Genomic DNA, 17399 nt, shown 5'->3' with positions numbered 1-17399 from the left:
GAAGTTGCAAGAGGATCACCCACAGCAGAGCTGCTATATAGCTCCTCCCCTAACTGCCATATCCAGTCATTCTCTTGCAACTCTCAACAAGCATGGAGGTAGTAAGAGAGAAGTGGTGAAACGTAGTTGTTTTTTTCTTCAATCAAAAGTTTGTTATTTTAAATGGTACCGGAGTTGTACTATTTTGTCCCAGGCAGAAAATAGAAGAAGAATCTGCCTGTGATCTCTATGATCTTAGCAGGTTGTAACTAAGATCCATTGCTGTTCTCACACATAACTGAAGAGAGAGGTAACTTCAGCTGGGGAATGGCGTGCAGGTTATCCTGCTATGAGGTATGTGCAGTTAATTTTTTTTTCTAGAGATGTAAATGCTAGAAAATGCTGCTGATACCAGATTTATGTAAGGTAAGCCTGAATACAGTGATTTAATAGCGACTGGTATCATGCTTACTTTTAGAGGTAATACTCTTATAAATTTGCAATATAAAACGTTTGCTGGGAATGTTTAAGCGTTTTTATATATGCTTTGGTGATAAAACTTTATTGGGGCCTAGTTTTTTCCACATGGCTGGCTTAAATTTGCCTAGAAACAGTTTCCTGAGGCTTTCCACTGTTTTAACATGAGTGGGAGGGGCCTATTTTAGCGCTTTATTGCGCAGTTACTTTTACAGACTGAGACATCCAGCTTCCTCCAGGAGTCCCCTGAATGCTATAGGACCTCTCCAAAGGGCTCTTAGGCTTTCCAAAGTCGTTTGTTTGGGAAGGTAGGGCCACAGCAAAGCTGTGGCAGTTTGTTGTGACTGTTAAAAAAACGTCTATATCGTTTTTTTGATCCGTTTTTTGAACTAAGGGGTTAATCATCCATTTGCAAGTGGGTGCAATACTCTGTTAGCTTATTATACACACTGTAAAAATTTTGTTTGATTTACTCCCTTTTTTCACTGTTTTTCAAATTCTGACAAAAAAAATTTCTCTTAAAGGCACAGTACCGTTTTTATTTTTTGCTTGTTAACTTGATTTAAAGTGTTTTCCAAGCTTGCTGGTCTCATTGCTAGTCTGTTTAAACATGTCTGACATAGAGGAAACTCCTTGTTCATTATGTTTAGAAGCCATGGTGGAACCCCCTCTTAGAATGTGTACCAAATGTACTGATTTCACTTTAAGTAATAAAGATCATATTCTGTCTTTAAAAAATTTATCACCAGAGGAATCTGACGAGGGGGAAGTTATGCCGACTAACTCGCCCCACGTGTCAGACCCTTTGACTCCCGCTCAAGGGACTCACGCTCTAATGGCGCCAAGTACATCTAGTGCGCCCATAGCGTTTACTTTACAAGACATGGCGGCGGTCATGGATAATACACTGTCAGCGGTATTATCCAGACTACCTGGGTTTAGAGGAAAGCGAAACAGCTCTGGAGTTAGAAGAAATACAGAGCATACTGACGCTTTAAGAGCTATGTCTGATACTCCCTCACAATATGCACAAGCTGAGGAAGGAGAGCTTCTTAAGTGGGTGATGTTTCTGACTCAGGGAAGAGGATTCAACCTGATTCTGATATGTCTACATTTAAATTTAAGTTTCAACACCTCCGCGTATTGCTCAGGGAGGTTTTAGCTGCTCTGAATGACTGTGATACAATTGCAGTGCCAGAGAAATTGTGTAGATTGGATAAATACTATGCAGTGTCGGTGTGCACTGATGTTTTTCCAATGCCTAAAAGGTTTACAGAAATTATTTCTAAGGAATGGGATAGACCTGGTGTGCCGTTCTCTCCCCCTCCTATTTTTAAGAAAATGTTTCCAATAGATGCCACCACGCGGGACTTATGGCAGACAGTCCCTAAGGTGGAGGGAGCAGTTTCTACCCTGGCTAAGCGTACTACTATCCCTGTCGAGGACAGTTGTGCTTTCTCAGATCCAATGGATAAAAAGTTAGAGGGTTACCTTAAGAAAATGTTTATTCAACAAGGTTTTATTCTACAGCCCCTTGCATGCATTGCCCCAGTCACTGCTGCTGCGGCTTTCTGGTTTGAGTCTCTGGAAGAGGCTTTACATGTAGAGACCCCATTGGATGACATACTTGACAAGCTTAGAGCACTTAAGCTAGCCAATTCTTTTGTTTCTGATGCCATTGTTCATTTGACTAAACTAACAGCTAAGAATTCTGGTTTTGCTATTCAGGCGCGCAGGGCGCTATGGCTTAAATCATGGTCAGCTGACGTTACTTCAAAGTCTAAGCTGCTTAACATTCCCTTCAAGGGGCAAACCCTATTCGGGCCTGGTTTGAAGGAGATCATTTCTGATATCACTGGAGGAAAAGGTCATGCCCTTCCTCAGGATAGGTCCAAATCAAGGGCCAAACAGACTAATTTTCGTGCCTTTCGAAACTTCAAGGCGAGTGCGGCATCAACTTCCTCTAATGCGAAACAAGAGGTAACTTTTGCTCAGTCCAAGTCGGTCTGGAAACCTAACCAGACCTGGAATAAAGGCAAGCAGGCCAAAAAGCCTGCTGCTGCCTCTAAGACAGCATGAAGGATCAGCCCCCTATCCGATAACGGATCTAGTAGGGGGCAGACATTCACTCTTCGCCCAGGCTTGGGCAAGAGATGTCCAGGATCCCTGGGCGTTGGAAATTATATCCAAGGGACATCTTCTGGACTTCAAAGCTTCCCCTCCAAAAGGGAGATTTCACCTTTCACAATTATCTGCAAACCAGATAAAGAGAGAGGCATTCTTACACTGTGTTCAAGACCTCCTAGTTATGGGAGTGATCCGTCCAGTTCCAAAGGAGGAACAGGGACAGGGATTTTACTCAAATCTGTTTGTGGTTCCCAAAAAAGAGGGAACCTTCAGACCAATTTTAGATCTCAAGATCTTAAACAAATTCCTCAGAGTTCCATCATTCAAGATGGAGACTATTCGTACCATCCTACCTATGATCCAGGAGGGTCAATATATGACTACAGTGGATTTAAAGGATGCTTATCTTCACATTCCGATACACAAAGATCATCATCGGTTTCTCAGGTTTGCCTTCCTAGACAGGCATTACCAGTTTGTAGCTCTTCCCTTTGGATTAGCTACAGCCCCAAGAATCTTTACGAAGGTTCTGGGGTCACTTCTGGCGGTCCTAAGACCGCGGGGCATAGCAGTGGCCCCTTATTTAGATGACATCCTGATACAGGCGTCAAATTTCCAAATTGCCAAGTCTCATACGGACATAGTTCTGGCATTTCTGAGGTCGCATGGGTGGAAGGTGAACGAAGAAAAGAGTTCTCTATCCCCTCTCACAAGAGTCTCCTTTCTGGGAACTCTAATAGATTCTGTAGAAATGAGGATTTACCTGACAGAGTCCAGGTTATCAAAACTTCTAAATTCCTGCCGTGTTCTTTATTCCACTTCTCGCCCTTCGGTGGCTCAGTGTATGGAAGTAATCGGCTTAATTGTAGCGGCAATGGACATAGTGCCGTTTGCACGTCTACATCTCAGACCGCTGCAACTCTGCATGCTCAGTCAGTGGAATGGGGATTACACAGATTTGTCCCCTCTACTAAATCTGGATCAAGAGACCAGGGATTCTCTTCTCTGGTGGCTATCTCGGGTCCATCTGTCCAAAGGTATGACCTTTCGCAGGCCAGATTGGACAATTGTAACGACAGATGCCAGCCTTCAAGGCTGGGGGGCAGTCTGGAACTCCCTGAAGGCTCAGGGATCATGGACTCAGGAGGAGACACTCCTTCCAATAAACATTCTAGAACTGAGAGCGATATTCAATGCTCTCTTGGCCTCAGCTAGCGACAATGAGGTTCATCAGATTTCAGTCGGACAACATCACAACTGTGGCTTACATCAACCATCAAGGGGGAACAAGGAGTTCCCTAGCGATGTTAGAAGTCTCAAGGATAATTCGCTGGGCAGAGATTCACTCTTGCCACCTATCAGCTATCCATATCCCAGGTATAGAGAACTGGGAGGCGGATTTTCTAAGTCGTCAGACTTTTCATCCGGGGGAGTGGGAACTCCATCCGGAGGTGTTTGCACAATTGATTCATCGTTGGGGCAAACCAGAACTGGATCTCATGGCGTCTCGCCAGAACGCCAAGCTTCCTTGTTACGGATCCAGGTCCAGGGACCCCAAGGCGACGCTGATAGATGCACTAGCAGCACCTTGGTCTTTCAACCTGGCTTATGTGTTTCCACCGTTTCCTCTGCTCCCTCGTCTGATTGCCAAAATCAAGCAGGAGAGAGCATCGGTGATCTTGATAGCGCCTGCGTGGCCACGCAGGACTTGGTATGCAGATCTGGTGAACATGTCATCCTTTCCACCATGGACTCTGCCGCTGAGACAGGACCTTCTACTTCAAGGTCCTTTCAACCATCCAAATCTAATTTCTCTGAGGCTGACTGCCTGGAGATTGAACGCTTGATTTTATCAAAGCGTGGCTTCTCCGAGTCAGTCATTGATACCTTAATTCAGGCACGAAAGCCTGTCACCAGGAAAATCTATCATAAGATTTGGCGTAAATATCTTTATTGGTGTGAATCCAAGGGTTTCTCATGGAGTAAGGTCAGGATTCCCAAAATATTATCTTTTCTCCAAGAAGGATTGGAAAAAAGGTTGTCAGCTAGTTCCTTAAAGGGACAGATTTCTGCTTTGTCTATTCTTTTGCACAAGCGTCTGGCGGATGTTCGAGACGTTCAGGCATTTTGTCAGGCTTAAGTTAGAATCAAGCCTGTGTTTAAACCTGTTGCTCCGCCATGGAGCTTAAATTTGGTTCTTAAAGTTCTTCAAGGGGTTCCGTTTGAACCTCTTCATTCCATAGATATCAAACTTTTATCTTGGAAAGTTCTCTTTTTGGTAGCTATTCTGCCTTACAATGTGATTCTCCTTATCTGATCTTCCATGCAGATAAGTTAGTTCTGCCTACCAAACTTGGGTTTTTACCTAAGGTGGTATCTAATAAGAATATCAATCAGGAGATTGTTGTTCCATCATTGTGTCCTAATCCTTCTCCAAAGAAGGAACGTCTATTACACAATCTTGACGTGGTTCGTGCTTTAAAGTATTATTTACAAGCTACTAAAGATTTTCGTCAAACATCTGCTTTGTTTGTTGTCTACTCTGGACAGAGGAGAGGCCAAAAGGCTTCGGCAACGTCTCTTTCGTTTTGGCTAAGAAGCATAATCCGCTTAGCTCATGAGACTGCTGGCCAGCAGCCTCCTGAAAGGATTACAGCTCATTCTACTAGAGCTGTGGCTTCCACATGGGCCTTTAAAAATGAGGCTTCTGTTGAACAGATTTGCAAGGCGGCGACTTGGTCTTCGCTTCATACCTTTTCAAAATTCTATAAATTTGATACTTTTGCTTCTTCGGAGGCTATTTTTGGGAGAAAGGTTTTACAGGCAGTGGTACCTTCCGTTTAAGTACCTGCCTTGTCCCTCCCTTCATCCGTGTACTTTAGCTTTGGTATTGGTATTCCACAAGTAATGGATGATCCGTGGACTGGATACACCTTACAAGAGAAAACATAATTTATGCTTACCTGATAAATTTATTTCTCTTGTGGTGTATCCAGTCCACGGCCCGCCCTGTCATTTTAAGGCAGGTATTTTTTAACTTTAAACTACAGTCACCACTGCACCCTATGGTTTCTCCTTTCTCTGCTTGTTTTCGGTCGAATGACTGGATATGGCAGTTAGGGGAGGAGCTATATAGCAGCTCTGCTGTGGGTGATCCTCTTGCAACTTCCTGTTGGGAAGGAGAATATCCCACAAGTAATGGATGATCCGTGGACTGGATACACCACAAGAGAAATAAATTTATCAGGTAAGCATAAATTATGTTTTTTTAACCCTGTTGACTATCACAGATGCAAATATGAACTCACTAGCAGGCGAGGGGTTAAACTAAATACCACCAAAATAATTTGCTGAACATTTTCTGTCTATTTTTCATTTGTAAATATATATCAGAATTTTTATTTTCACTTCACAGTATAATAACTAATGTATGTTCTGCAGGAGCCAAATCAAGTCTAATAAAAAATACTAACACAGAAAGATTTTGTTCACATTCAGTACAATTCTAGTTGCGACTCTTTGACTGCAGTGAAGCTGTGTCACTGTGTAAATGAAGTTGTGTATCTGTACTTACATGAGTATATCTGCAATTTTATTGCTACAAATGCAATGTGCCCTCTATATTTACCAACATTTCATTTGGCCATTTGAGCTAATGTGCATATACACATGCATACTGGATTTACCTAGTCTAAAATGACTTGGATGTTCCCGTAATACTTATCAATTGTTTTTTCTCTCCACTTTGTAGCCCAAAGCCCATCAGTTTGTAGTGAAGTCTTTCAACGCGCCAACAAAATGCAACCAGTGTACATCGTTGATGGTTGGGTTGATTCGGCAGGGCTGTACTTGTGAAGGTCAGTATGCAGACACTTGCAGGTTGTATATCTTAGCAACTGGCCACAGTACAGGAGATAAAACTCAGCATGCGCATCTCCCTAGCCAAGCACACTTCCCTTGACATGCACACTTCCCTTGCCATGTGCTCCTCCCTTGCCTTATGCTCCTCCCTTCCCATATGCACCTCCCTTCCCATATGCACCTCCCTTCCCATACGCACCTCCCTTCCCATACGCACCTCCCTTCCCATACGCACCTCCCTTCCCATACGCACCTCCCTTTCCATACGCACCTCCCTTTCCATACGCACCTCCCTTTCCATGCGCACCTCCCTTCCCATGCGCACCTCCCTTCCCATGCGCACCTCCCTTCCCATGCGCACCTCCCTTCCCATGCGCACCTCTCTTCCCATACGCCCCTCCCTTCCCATACGCCCCTCCCTTCCCATACGCTCCTCCCTTCCCATACGCACCTCCCTTTCCATGGTAAGCCTCTCTGAATAGGTGGGTTTTCAAGGATTGTCTGAAGCTATACCAATAATACCATGCTGTAAAAGATTTGAACATTATATGATTGCTCTTTTATGTCCCCTTAAGGTTTCTGTCCTTCAGTCCGTTGATATTCATCTATCTACAGTCATCCGTTAGTGCCATTTTAAAGCTGGCTACAAATAAATAATAATCATATTTGCAGCACTAATTATTTTTTTCTGTTACAGTGTGTGGGTTTTCATGTCATGTGACCTGTGCAGACAAAGCCCCTGCAGTGTGCCCAATTCCTCCTGAACAGACAAAGGGACCACTGGGTATAGATCCACAGAAGGGTATAGGGACAGCATACGAGGGACACGTCAGGGTAAGTATCGTTTAAGTGCACCGTACTTATTATTTCTTCTTAAAGCGGAAAGTAAATGAAGTATACCTGAAGCAGTGCAGTACTCAGGTATTGCAGATGTAGAACGTTTAGCAAAACTTGCTTTTGAAGAATATGTTTTCATGTTGAGTACTTACCTGCTTTTTTTAAGCAGCCGTCCGTCTCTCTTCAAAGTATATTTTTTCTTTACTGTTGATGTGGGCTGTTCAACCAATGAGTAGCTGTACCGCCCGCTCTGTTCTCTTCAGTGTGTTCCTGCCTCTATGAGAAGTCAGAGAGCAGTAAGTCCTTCTGTTCAGCCAATGAGTATCTGTACCGCCTGCTCTGTTGTCTTCAGTGTGCTCCTACCTCTATGTGAAGCCAGAGAGCAGTAAGTCCTTCTGTTCAGCCAATAAGTAACTGTACTGCCCTCTCTGTTGTCTTCAGTGTGCTTCTGCCTCTATGAGAAGCCAGAGAGCAGTAAGTCCTTCTGTTCAACCAATGAGTAGCTGTACCGCCCGCTCTGTTGTCTTCAGTGTGCTCCTGCCTCTATGTGAAGCCAGAGAGCAGTAAGTCCTTCTGTTCAACCAATAAGTAGCTGTACCGCCCGCTCTGTTGTCTTCAGTGTGCTCCTACCTCTATGAGAAGCCAGAGAGCAGTAAGTCCTTCTGTTCAGCCAATGAGTAGCTGTACCGCCCACTCTTTTGTCTTCAGTGTGCTCCTACCTCTATGAGAAGTCAGAGCACAGTAAGTCCTTCTGTTCAACCAATGAGTAGCTGTACCGCCCGCTCTGTTGTCTTCAGTGTGCTCCTACCTCTATGAGAAGCCGGAGAGCAGTAAGTCCTTCTGTTCAACCAATAAGTAGCTGTACCGCCCGCTCTGTTGTCTTCAGTGTGCTCCTGCCTCTATGAGAAGCCAGAGAGCAGTAAGTCCTTCTGTTTAGCCAATAAGTAGCTGTACCGCCCGCTCTGTTGTCTTCAGTGTGCTCCTGCCTCTCTATGTGAAGCCAGAGAGCAGTAAGTCCTTCTGTTCAGCCAATAAGTAGCTGTACCGTCTGCTCTGTTGTCCTCAGTGTGCTCCTACCTCTATGAGAAGCCAGAGAGCAGTAAGTCCTTCTGTTCAGCCAATAAGTAGCTGTACTGCCTGCTCTTTTGTCTTCAGTATGCTCCTGCCTCTATGAGAAGTCAGAGAGCAGTAAGTCCTTCTGTTCAACCAATGAGTAGCTGTACCGCCCGCTCTGTTGTCTTCAGTATGCTCCTGCCTCTATGAGAAGCCAGAGCGCAGTAAGTCCTTCTGTTCAACCAATGAGTAGCTGTACCGCCTGCTCTGTTGTCTTCAGTATGCTCCTGCCTCTATAAGAAGTCAGAGAGCAGTAAGTCCTTCTGTTCAACCAATGAGTAGCTGTACCGCCCACTATGTTGTCCTCAGTGTGCTCCTACCTCTATGAGAAGCCAGAGAGCAGTAAGTCCTTCTGTTCAACCAATGAGTAGCTGTACCGCCTGCTCTGTTGTCTTCAGTATGCTCCTGCCTCTATAAGAAGTCAGAGAGCAGTAAGTCCTTCTGTTCAACCAATGAGTAGCTGTACCGCCCACTATGTTGTCCTCAGTGTGCTCCTACCTCGATGAGAAGCCAGAGAGCAGTAAGTCCTTCTGTTCAACCAATGAGTAGCTGTACCGCCCACTATGTTGTCCTCAGTGTGCTCCTACCTCTATGAGAAGCCAGAGAGCAGTAAGTCCTTCTGTTCAGCCAATGAGTAGCTGTACCGCCCGCTCTGTTGTCCTCAGTGTGCTCCTACCTCTATGAGAAGCCAGAGAGCAGTAAGTCCTTCTGTTCAGCCAATGAGTAGCTGTACCGCCCGCTCTGTTGTCTTCAGTATGCTCCCGCCTCTATGAGAAGTCAGAGAGCAGTAAGTCCTTCTGTTCAACCAATGAGTAGCTGTACCGCCCGCTCTGTTGTCTTCAGTATGCTCCTACCTCTATGAGAAGCCAGAGAGCAGTAAGTCCTTCTGTTCAGCCAATGAGTAGCTGTACCGCCCGCTCTGTTGTCTTCAGTGTGCTCCTGCCACTATGTGAAGCCAGAGAGCAGTAAGTCCTTCTGTTCAGCAAATGAGTAGCTGTACCACCCGCTCTGTTGTCTTCAGTGTGCTCCTGCCTCTATAAGAAGCCAGAGAGCAGTAAGTCCTTCTGTTCAGCCAATGAGTAGCTGTACCGCCCGCTCTGTTGTCTTTAGTATGCTCCTTCCTCTATAAGAAGTCAGAGAGCAGTAAGTACTTCTGTTCAGCCAATGAGTAGCTGTACCGCCAGCTCTGTTGTCTTTAGTATACTCCTGCCTCTATAAGAAGTCAGAGAGCAGTAAGTCCTTCTGTTCAGCCAATGAGTAGCTGTACCGCCCGCTCTGTTGTCCTCAGTGTGCTCCTACCTCTATGAGAAGCCAGAGAGCAGTAAGTCCTTCTCCAGCGGTGTAGGAGTATGATTGTACTGAAGCTAGCATAAGTTGCCTTTCTCCAAGTGGTGGTTTTGTATCAACCAATTAGTAATGAATCATGTCCTGCTTCATGTTCTGTCACTCTGAACTTAAAGGGATACTAAACCCCAATTGTTTATTTCATGATTCAGATAGAGCATGCAGTTTTAAGCAACTTTCTAATTTACTCCTATTATCAATTTTTCTTAGTACTCTTGGTATCTTTATTTGAAAAAGCTGGAATGAAAGCTTAGGAGCCAGCCCAATTTTGGTTCAGCACCCTGGATAGCGCTTGCTGATTGGTGGCTACATTTAGATGATACAACAACAAGGGAGTTTGGTTAAGCACACCAAAAAACATTTTATATATTAGCACACATATTGTGGGAATGGGAGTACATATTTATATATGCTGCAAAAAATATATTTGCTTGCTAAATATTCTTAAAATTGTTAAAATAAAATTGGGATCATTGTCACGCAATATTATTAACATATATTTATGCTGCAAAATTTTTGGCCTGTATGCATTTAAATTTTTAAATAAAGTTGGGATCTTAGTCACACAATATGGCCATATTCTGCTAAGCCAGTCACCACTTACAAGGTGTCCCAAAATAGACTGGTCCTAACACTAATCAGTTTAGCTTTGCTGGGCTGAATCGTTCTATTCTAATATTCAAATACAGAATTCCAACACTGCAGTACTATGTCTCAAATCATGACTGCACAGAATGATACTCCCTAGCTTTATATATATATATATATATATATATATATATATATATATACCACAATCACATTGTCTGGAACACACCTGGGCTGGGTCGTGTGCTTTAACCAAAGGGATATGGTCAGCTTCCTATTTAAGAAATACAACATCAAGGGGGTTTAGTTAAGCACATTTTTTATAAAACATTTTATATATTAGCACACATATTGTGGAAGTGCTGCCAAAGTGACCAAAATAATTACAAAACAACAAGTATTGGCGCACCAAACACTTAAGTCCACATATTTATAACATATTTATGTATGCTGCAAAAAATATTTTTGCTTGCTAAATATTCTTAAATTTAGGCTGGGTGGTGTGCTTTAACCAAAGGGATATGGTCAACTCCCTATTTAAGAAATACAACAACAAGGGGGTTTGGTTAAGCACACCCCCAAACCCACCCCCAAACCCAGCACAGGTGTGTTCCAGACAATGTTATTATGGTATATATATAAAGCTAGGGAGTATCATTCTGTGCAGTCATGATTTGAGGCATAGTACTGCAGTGTTGGAATTATGTATTTGAATATTAGGATCAAATGATTCAGCCCAGCAAAGCTAAAATGATTAGTGTTAGGACCAGTCTATTTTGGGACACCTTGTAAGTGGTGACTGGCTTTTCAGAATATGGCCATATTGTGTGACTAAGATCCCAACTTTATTTAAAATTTAAATGCATAGAGGCAAAAGTTTTTGCAGCATAAATATGTTAATAATATTGCGTGACAATGATCCCAATTTTATTTTAACAATTTTAAGAATATTTAGCAAGCAAAAATATTTTTTGCAGCATATATAAATATGTGGACTTAAGTGTTTGGATGTGCGCCAATACTTGTTGTTTTTTTACATTTAGATGATAATAGGATTAAATTAGAAAGTTGCTTAAAATTGCATGTTCTACCTGAATCATTAAAGAAAAAAAATTTGGTTTAGTATCCCTTTAATGAAGTGTATGTAAAGATAAGTAAACAACTGTAGTTTTCTTTTTGTTTCCTTATTTCTAGACATATCATCTTATATCAGTGAGTCCGTATTTACCAGTATGTCTGTATCTTTAAAGCAGTATTTTAATATCAACTGAACCGTGACCATAGAGTGATAGCATTGATAGTGTTTTCCCATTTCAGTGTGTTCATTTTCTAGACCACTGGTATTTATACTAGCAGAACCTACAAAATAACTTGGTATCCTTGATTTCATTTTACATTTCACATCACTACAAAAGTATATTTTGCAATGTGGCATAATAAAAAAAACATTGGTGCATTTGTATGGATTAGTAGTAGAGTCTAAAGTTATCTAATTGTTTTCTTCTTAGATGATGCACATGAAATGATAAACCAATGTTGTTGTATATCTATTTTCCTTGCCCAGGTACCCAAGCCAGCTGGTGTTAAGAAGGGGTGGCAGAGGGCTCAGGCCGTGGTGTGTGACTTCAAGCTCTTCCTATATGACTTGGCTGAGGGCAAAGCTTCACAGCCCAGTACGGTAGTCAGTCAAGTCATCGACATGAGGTATGAATATCACAGCTTTGTGTTTATAGCTCTATTAAAGACTCACATTCACTTTATCCTTCTGAGCACCAAGCTCATAGAAGCAACACCTGCATTGAGCTATATAAGATGATTTACAAGATAGACAGACAAGCCATAGGTAAATAGATAGATAGATAGGTGGATACAGTAGATAGATAGATAGATAGATAGATAGATAGATAGATGGATACAGTAGATAGATAGATAGATAGATAGATAGATAGATAGATAGATAGATAGATAGATAGATAGATAGATAGATAGATAGATAGATTGATTTAAACGATAGATTGACAGACAAGCCCAGTAGATAAGTGGACAGACAGCTAAATAGATAGATGGAATATAACTTTAGACAAAGTTGGGATAAACTAAACATTTCTGGACATTTTCTTTCTAGAACTCAAATATATATATATTCTCCCTTGTTTTGTCAGTTTTTGTCATGTAAAGAACTGATAGCTGACACACCGAGCATATTCATGCTTACGCTCCTCACAAATGGTTCACTAAACTTGCTTTTAATTTACACTGTTGTGTGGGGTATATTCAGTTCTTAGTAAATGTGAAACATTATTTATGGTGGTCTAAACTGATATTATGGCCTAAAATAAAAAATACTGACCTAAATAAGTAGCATTCAAATAATAAATAGTAAAACCCCAAGAACATTCCCATATACAGAAAAAGTGCAGTAAACCAAAAAAAATATATAAGAGGCGATTTAATCAAATAATGTTCTAGACCCCAATTTCAGGAAAAACAGTGTTTTAGTTATGTGTCTTAAATCTGTTTTAGAGATGAGGAGTTTGCTGTGAGCTCAGTCTTGGCCTCTGATGTCATCCATGCAAGTCGCAAGGACATTCCGTGCATATTTAGGGTAAGTTTTTTTGAGAATCTGTCATTTGTTCTGTGTAATAAAGTTTTTTGTTAAGTGATTGTGTATTGATATGATGCAGTGATTAGTTTTTGTATGATATAGTTTGTGTCAGTATTTGTTAATATTCTGTCACATCTTTCTTAGAGATGTTTGATTCTCTAAAACATGATCAGAACATTATTTTACTTGATACAGAGGTCATTAAGCAGCTGAGAATCCAGAGCATTGCCCGTTCTTGCATAAGGATAAGCTTTTTCCATATTGGTTGCATAGGAAGAAGAACTTTATGAAGTGACAGAGACAGCTTTAAAGGGACTTTTTTTTTTTAATTGTTTCATCTAAAAGAGGGCACGTCAGAATGTATTAGTTTCTCCTTTAGTGAAAAAAGACGTCAAGCATACAGTGGCATGTCCCTCTCCACCAACAGAGTTTTGAGAGTTGTCATTATCAGTCAGTCAGCTTTAATATGAAGTACACAAAGGATGCTGCTGTATTGGTTTCAGTTTAAACAGCTTTAAAGGGACACTGAACCCAAATTTTTTCTTTTGTGATTCAGATGGAGCATGCAATTTTTAGCAACTTTCTAATTTACTCCTATTGTCAATTTTTCTTCGTTCTTTTGCTATCTTTATTTGAAAAAGAACGTCCAGAACCTTGGACTGCACTTGTTTATTGGTGAATGAATGTATCCACCAATCAGCAAGAACAACCCAGGTTGTTCACCAAAATGGGCCGGCATCTAAACTTACATTCTTGCTTTTCAAATAAACATACCAAGAGAATGAAGAACATTTGTTAATAGGAGTAAATTAGAAAGTTGCTTAAAATTGCATGCTCTATCTGAATCACAAAATAATTTGGTTTCAGTGTCTCTTTAACTAAAAGGGATATGAAACCAATTTTTTTTCTTTCAGGATTCAGATAGAGCGTGCCAACTTTCTAATTTACTCCTATTATCAATTTTTCTTTGTTTTCTTGGTAGCTTTTTTTAAAAAGCAGAAATGTAATCTTAGGAGCCGGCCCATTTTTGGTTCAGCACCTGGGTAGCTCTTGCTGATAGGTGGCTAAATGTAGTCACCAATCAACAAGTGCTACCCAGGATACTGAACCAAAAATAGGCCGGCTCCTAAGCGTACATTCCTGCTTTTTCAAATAAAGATACCAAGAGAAAGAAGAAAAATTGATAATAGGAGTAAATTAGAAAGTCGCTTAAAATTGTGTGCTCTATTTTAATCATAAAAAAAGAGATATAAAACAGTATGTTTTATTTTTGTAATAAAAATGACTAAGCAGTGGGTTATATTTAACAAAACTCATTGCAATATTTATTATTCATCATTTTAAAATGATTTTGTCTTTTATTTCTTTTTTTAACTTAATTTGTGAAGGGTCAATTACTTTATGTCACTGCCACAAGGGGGCTGTGGCCTCTACAGAAAGGCAAAAAGAGCATTTTTTCCTTTGATGTTTTGCTAGGAGTCATCTGCTCTTGCTGCAGTCAGTTTCTTGCCCACGCTCAGTAGCTGCAAAACTCATGTGACAGTAAAACTTAAGTTATGTAATAGTAGTTCCCATATCTAGCTGAGCAAGTGACTACACTATCCTCTACTCCTTTAAAAGTTTCACAACATTTAAAAAAAATATATCTGGAAGACCCAATCTTTAAAGGGACAGTCAAGTCCAAAAAAAACTTTCATGTTTTAAATAGGGAATGTAATTTTAAAGAAGTTTCCAATTTACTTTTATCACCAATTTTGCTTTGTTCACTTGGTATTCTTAGTTGAAAGCTAAACCTAGGAAGGCTCATATGATAATTTCTAAGCCCTTGAAGGTCGCCTCTTATCACATGCTTTTTTATTTGCTTTTCACAACAGCGGAGAGCTAGTTCATGTAAACCATTTAGATAACATTGTGATCACGCCCGTAAATTGTGGCAGACACTGCACTAATTGGCTAAAATGAAAGTCAATAGATAATAAATAAAATGTCAAGTTAATCACAAAGGTAAAAAGTATATTAATCCTTTCCCGCTGGGGTTAAAGTGTCTACATCGGAACAACTGTTCCAATGTAAACAATTTGAAATCTCACAACCGTGCAAGTGATCACAAAATTTCAATGATGGGATTGCGTTAGGAGGCGTCCCTATGATGCTAGGCACGCCCTCCAGACCGCAATCCCACCAGGGAAGCGTCAGTGGCTTCAGGAAAGCCACCCGGTTAGGACGTTGTATTCTGTCCATCTGCGTTAAAGCCCATAAAAATTCGGACAGAATACAACGCCGTAATGGCGTTAAAAGGTTAATATAACTGTTGGTTATGCAAAACTGGGAAATGGGTAATAAAGGGATTATCTATCTCATAAAACTACAAACATTCTGGTTTTGACTGTCCCTTTAAGTGTGTACTTCAGATTTCCCACATTGCTGCACATGGCTCTGTAGAAGTTAGTTTTACAACATTTCTCTTTTCAGACAAAGTTAAGTGACAAAACCAATCTTTCAGCAAACTTTATTTTATTTACTTATAAAGTATTGCCCCTATCTGTATTATAGACCCCATTCCAGTTCTAAACTTAAACAAAAAAGATTCTTATTGGTTTTAATGGAAATTCTTGTTTTGAAGACTAACAACTCATGAGCTTTTCTATACTCACAAATTCTTTAGAAGTATTTAGGTGATTTTCCTGACACTAGGTGGTGCTTTCTGTTAGTTTTGATACATGCTGATATATTGTAGCTGTGTTTTAGTATTACATATATGTTTATATCAGAAGAATAACTTTGTTTGCATGCATTTTTTTTCTCAGGTAACTGCATCCCAGCTGTCTGCATCCAGCAACAAGTGCTCTATCTTGCTCCTGGCAGACAGTGAAAATGAGAGGAGCAAGTGGGTGGGGGTTCTGAATGAACTGCACCGGCTGTTGAAGAAGAACAAACTGAAAGATCGTTCTGTTTATGTCCCCAAAGAGGCATATGATAGCACCCTGCCTCTCATTAAAAACACCCAGTCCGCTGCCATTCTAGGTACGGAGACAGCTATTTCTGTTCAGTGTGATCACCCACCTAGCATCAAATTGCTGTTACATTACCTTGCAAGATATTATTTAAAAAATATCATTGTCAAACCTATAATATGTGATTTAAAGTAACAGTCGATGGCTCTCTCAGTCTAGTAAAAATGAACAACACTGTCAGTCAGTCTGTACTCCTGAATTTAGGAACATCTTGTCATTAATGTCTTTAATATAATAAGTGAGATTAGCTTCTGGCATTTGATTTTCTAGTTGTTATATTAACTTAACATACTATGTGTAATTAACACACAAGTATCTTAAAGGGACAGTCAACACCAGAATTGTTGTTGTTTAAAAAGAAAGATTATCCCTTTATTACCCATTCCCCAGTTTTGCATAACCAACACTGTTATAGAAATACACGTTTTACCTCTGTGATTACCTTGTATCTAAGCCTCTACAAACTGCCCCCTTATTTTTGTTCTTTTGACAGACTTGCATTTTAGCCAATCAGTGCTCACTCCAGGGTAACTTCACGTGCTCAATGTTATCTATATGACACACATGAACTAATGCCCTCTAGTGGTCAAAATGTATTCAGATTAGAGGCAAACTTCAAGGTCTAAGAAATTAGCATATGAACCTCCTAGGTTTAGCTTTCAACTAAGAATACAAAGAGAACAAAGCAGAATTGGTAATAAAATTAAATTGGAAAGTTGTTTAAAATTACATGCCCTTTTTAAATCATGAAAGTTTTTTTTGGACTTGACTGTCCATTTAATTAAAAATGACAGTCATATGGGGAATCATCAATAACAAAAAAGCAACAGTAAATAGCTTCTTAAAGTAATTGATTTTATACTGGACCTGAAAAGGGACATTAAATACTTTGAGATAGTAATATAAAATGATAAATCATATATATATATATATAAAGTATCTCACACAAGTGAGTACACCCCTCACATTTTTGTAAATATTTTATTATATCTTTTCATGTGACAAGACTGAATAAATAACACTTTGCTACAATGTAAAGTAGTGAGTGTACAGCCTTTATAACAGTTTAAATTTGCTGTCCCCTCAAAATAACTCAACACACAGCCATTAATGTCTAAACCGTTGGCAACAAAAGTGAGTACACCCCTAAGTGGAAATGTCCAAATTGGGGCCAAAGTGTCAATATTTTGTGTGGCCACCATTATTTTCCAGCACTGCCTTAACCCTCTTGGACATGGAGTTCACCAGAGCTCCACAGGTTGCCACTGAAGTCCTCTTCCACTCCTCCATGATGACATCACAGAACTGGTGGATGTTAGAAACCTTGCGCTCCCCCACCTTCCGTTTGAGGATGCCCCACAGATGCTCAATAGGGTAAAGGTGATGCTTGGCCAGTCCATCACCTTTACCCTCAGCTTTTTTAGCAAGGCAGTGGTCGTCTTGGAGGTGTGTTT

At 40.6% G+C, this 17399-nt stretch overlaps 1 protein-coding gene across 1 annotated transcript in view; it reads left to right on the top strand.

Moving 5' to 3' along the window:
- CDC42BPA (CDC42 binding protein kinase alpha) overlaps positions 1–17399 on the top strand; it is a 643466-nt gene that overhangs the window by 560941 nt on the left and 65126 nt on the right. Inside the window, exons 24-28 of the mRNA XM_053712628.1 lie at positions 6335–6440; positions 7142–7278; positions 11891–12030; positions 12850–12931; positions 15739–15955. Coding sequence (XP_053568603.1) covers positions 6335–6440; positions 7142–7278; positions 11891–12030; positions 12850–12931; positions 15739–15955 — 682 coding nt within the window. The remainder of the gene's footprint in view (positions 1–6334; positions 6441–7141; positions 7279–11890; positions 12031–12849; positions 12932–15738; positions 15956–17399) is intronic.

The sequence above is a fragment of the Bombina bombina genome, chromosome 4, assembly GCF_027579735.1.
Source record: "Bombina bombina isolate aBomBom1 chromosome 4, aBomBom1.pri, whole genome shotgun sequence".
In the NCBI taxonomy this organism is placed as follows: Eukaryota; Metazoa; Chordata; class Amphibia; order Anura; family Bombinatoridae; genus Bombina; species Bombina bombina.
Note: the sequence above shows the minus strand (reverse complement) of the source record. Positions and strands in the feature narration are given on the sequence as shown.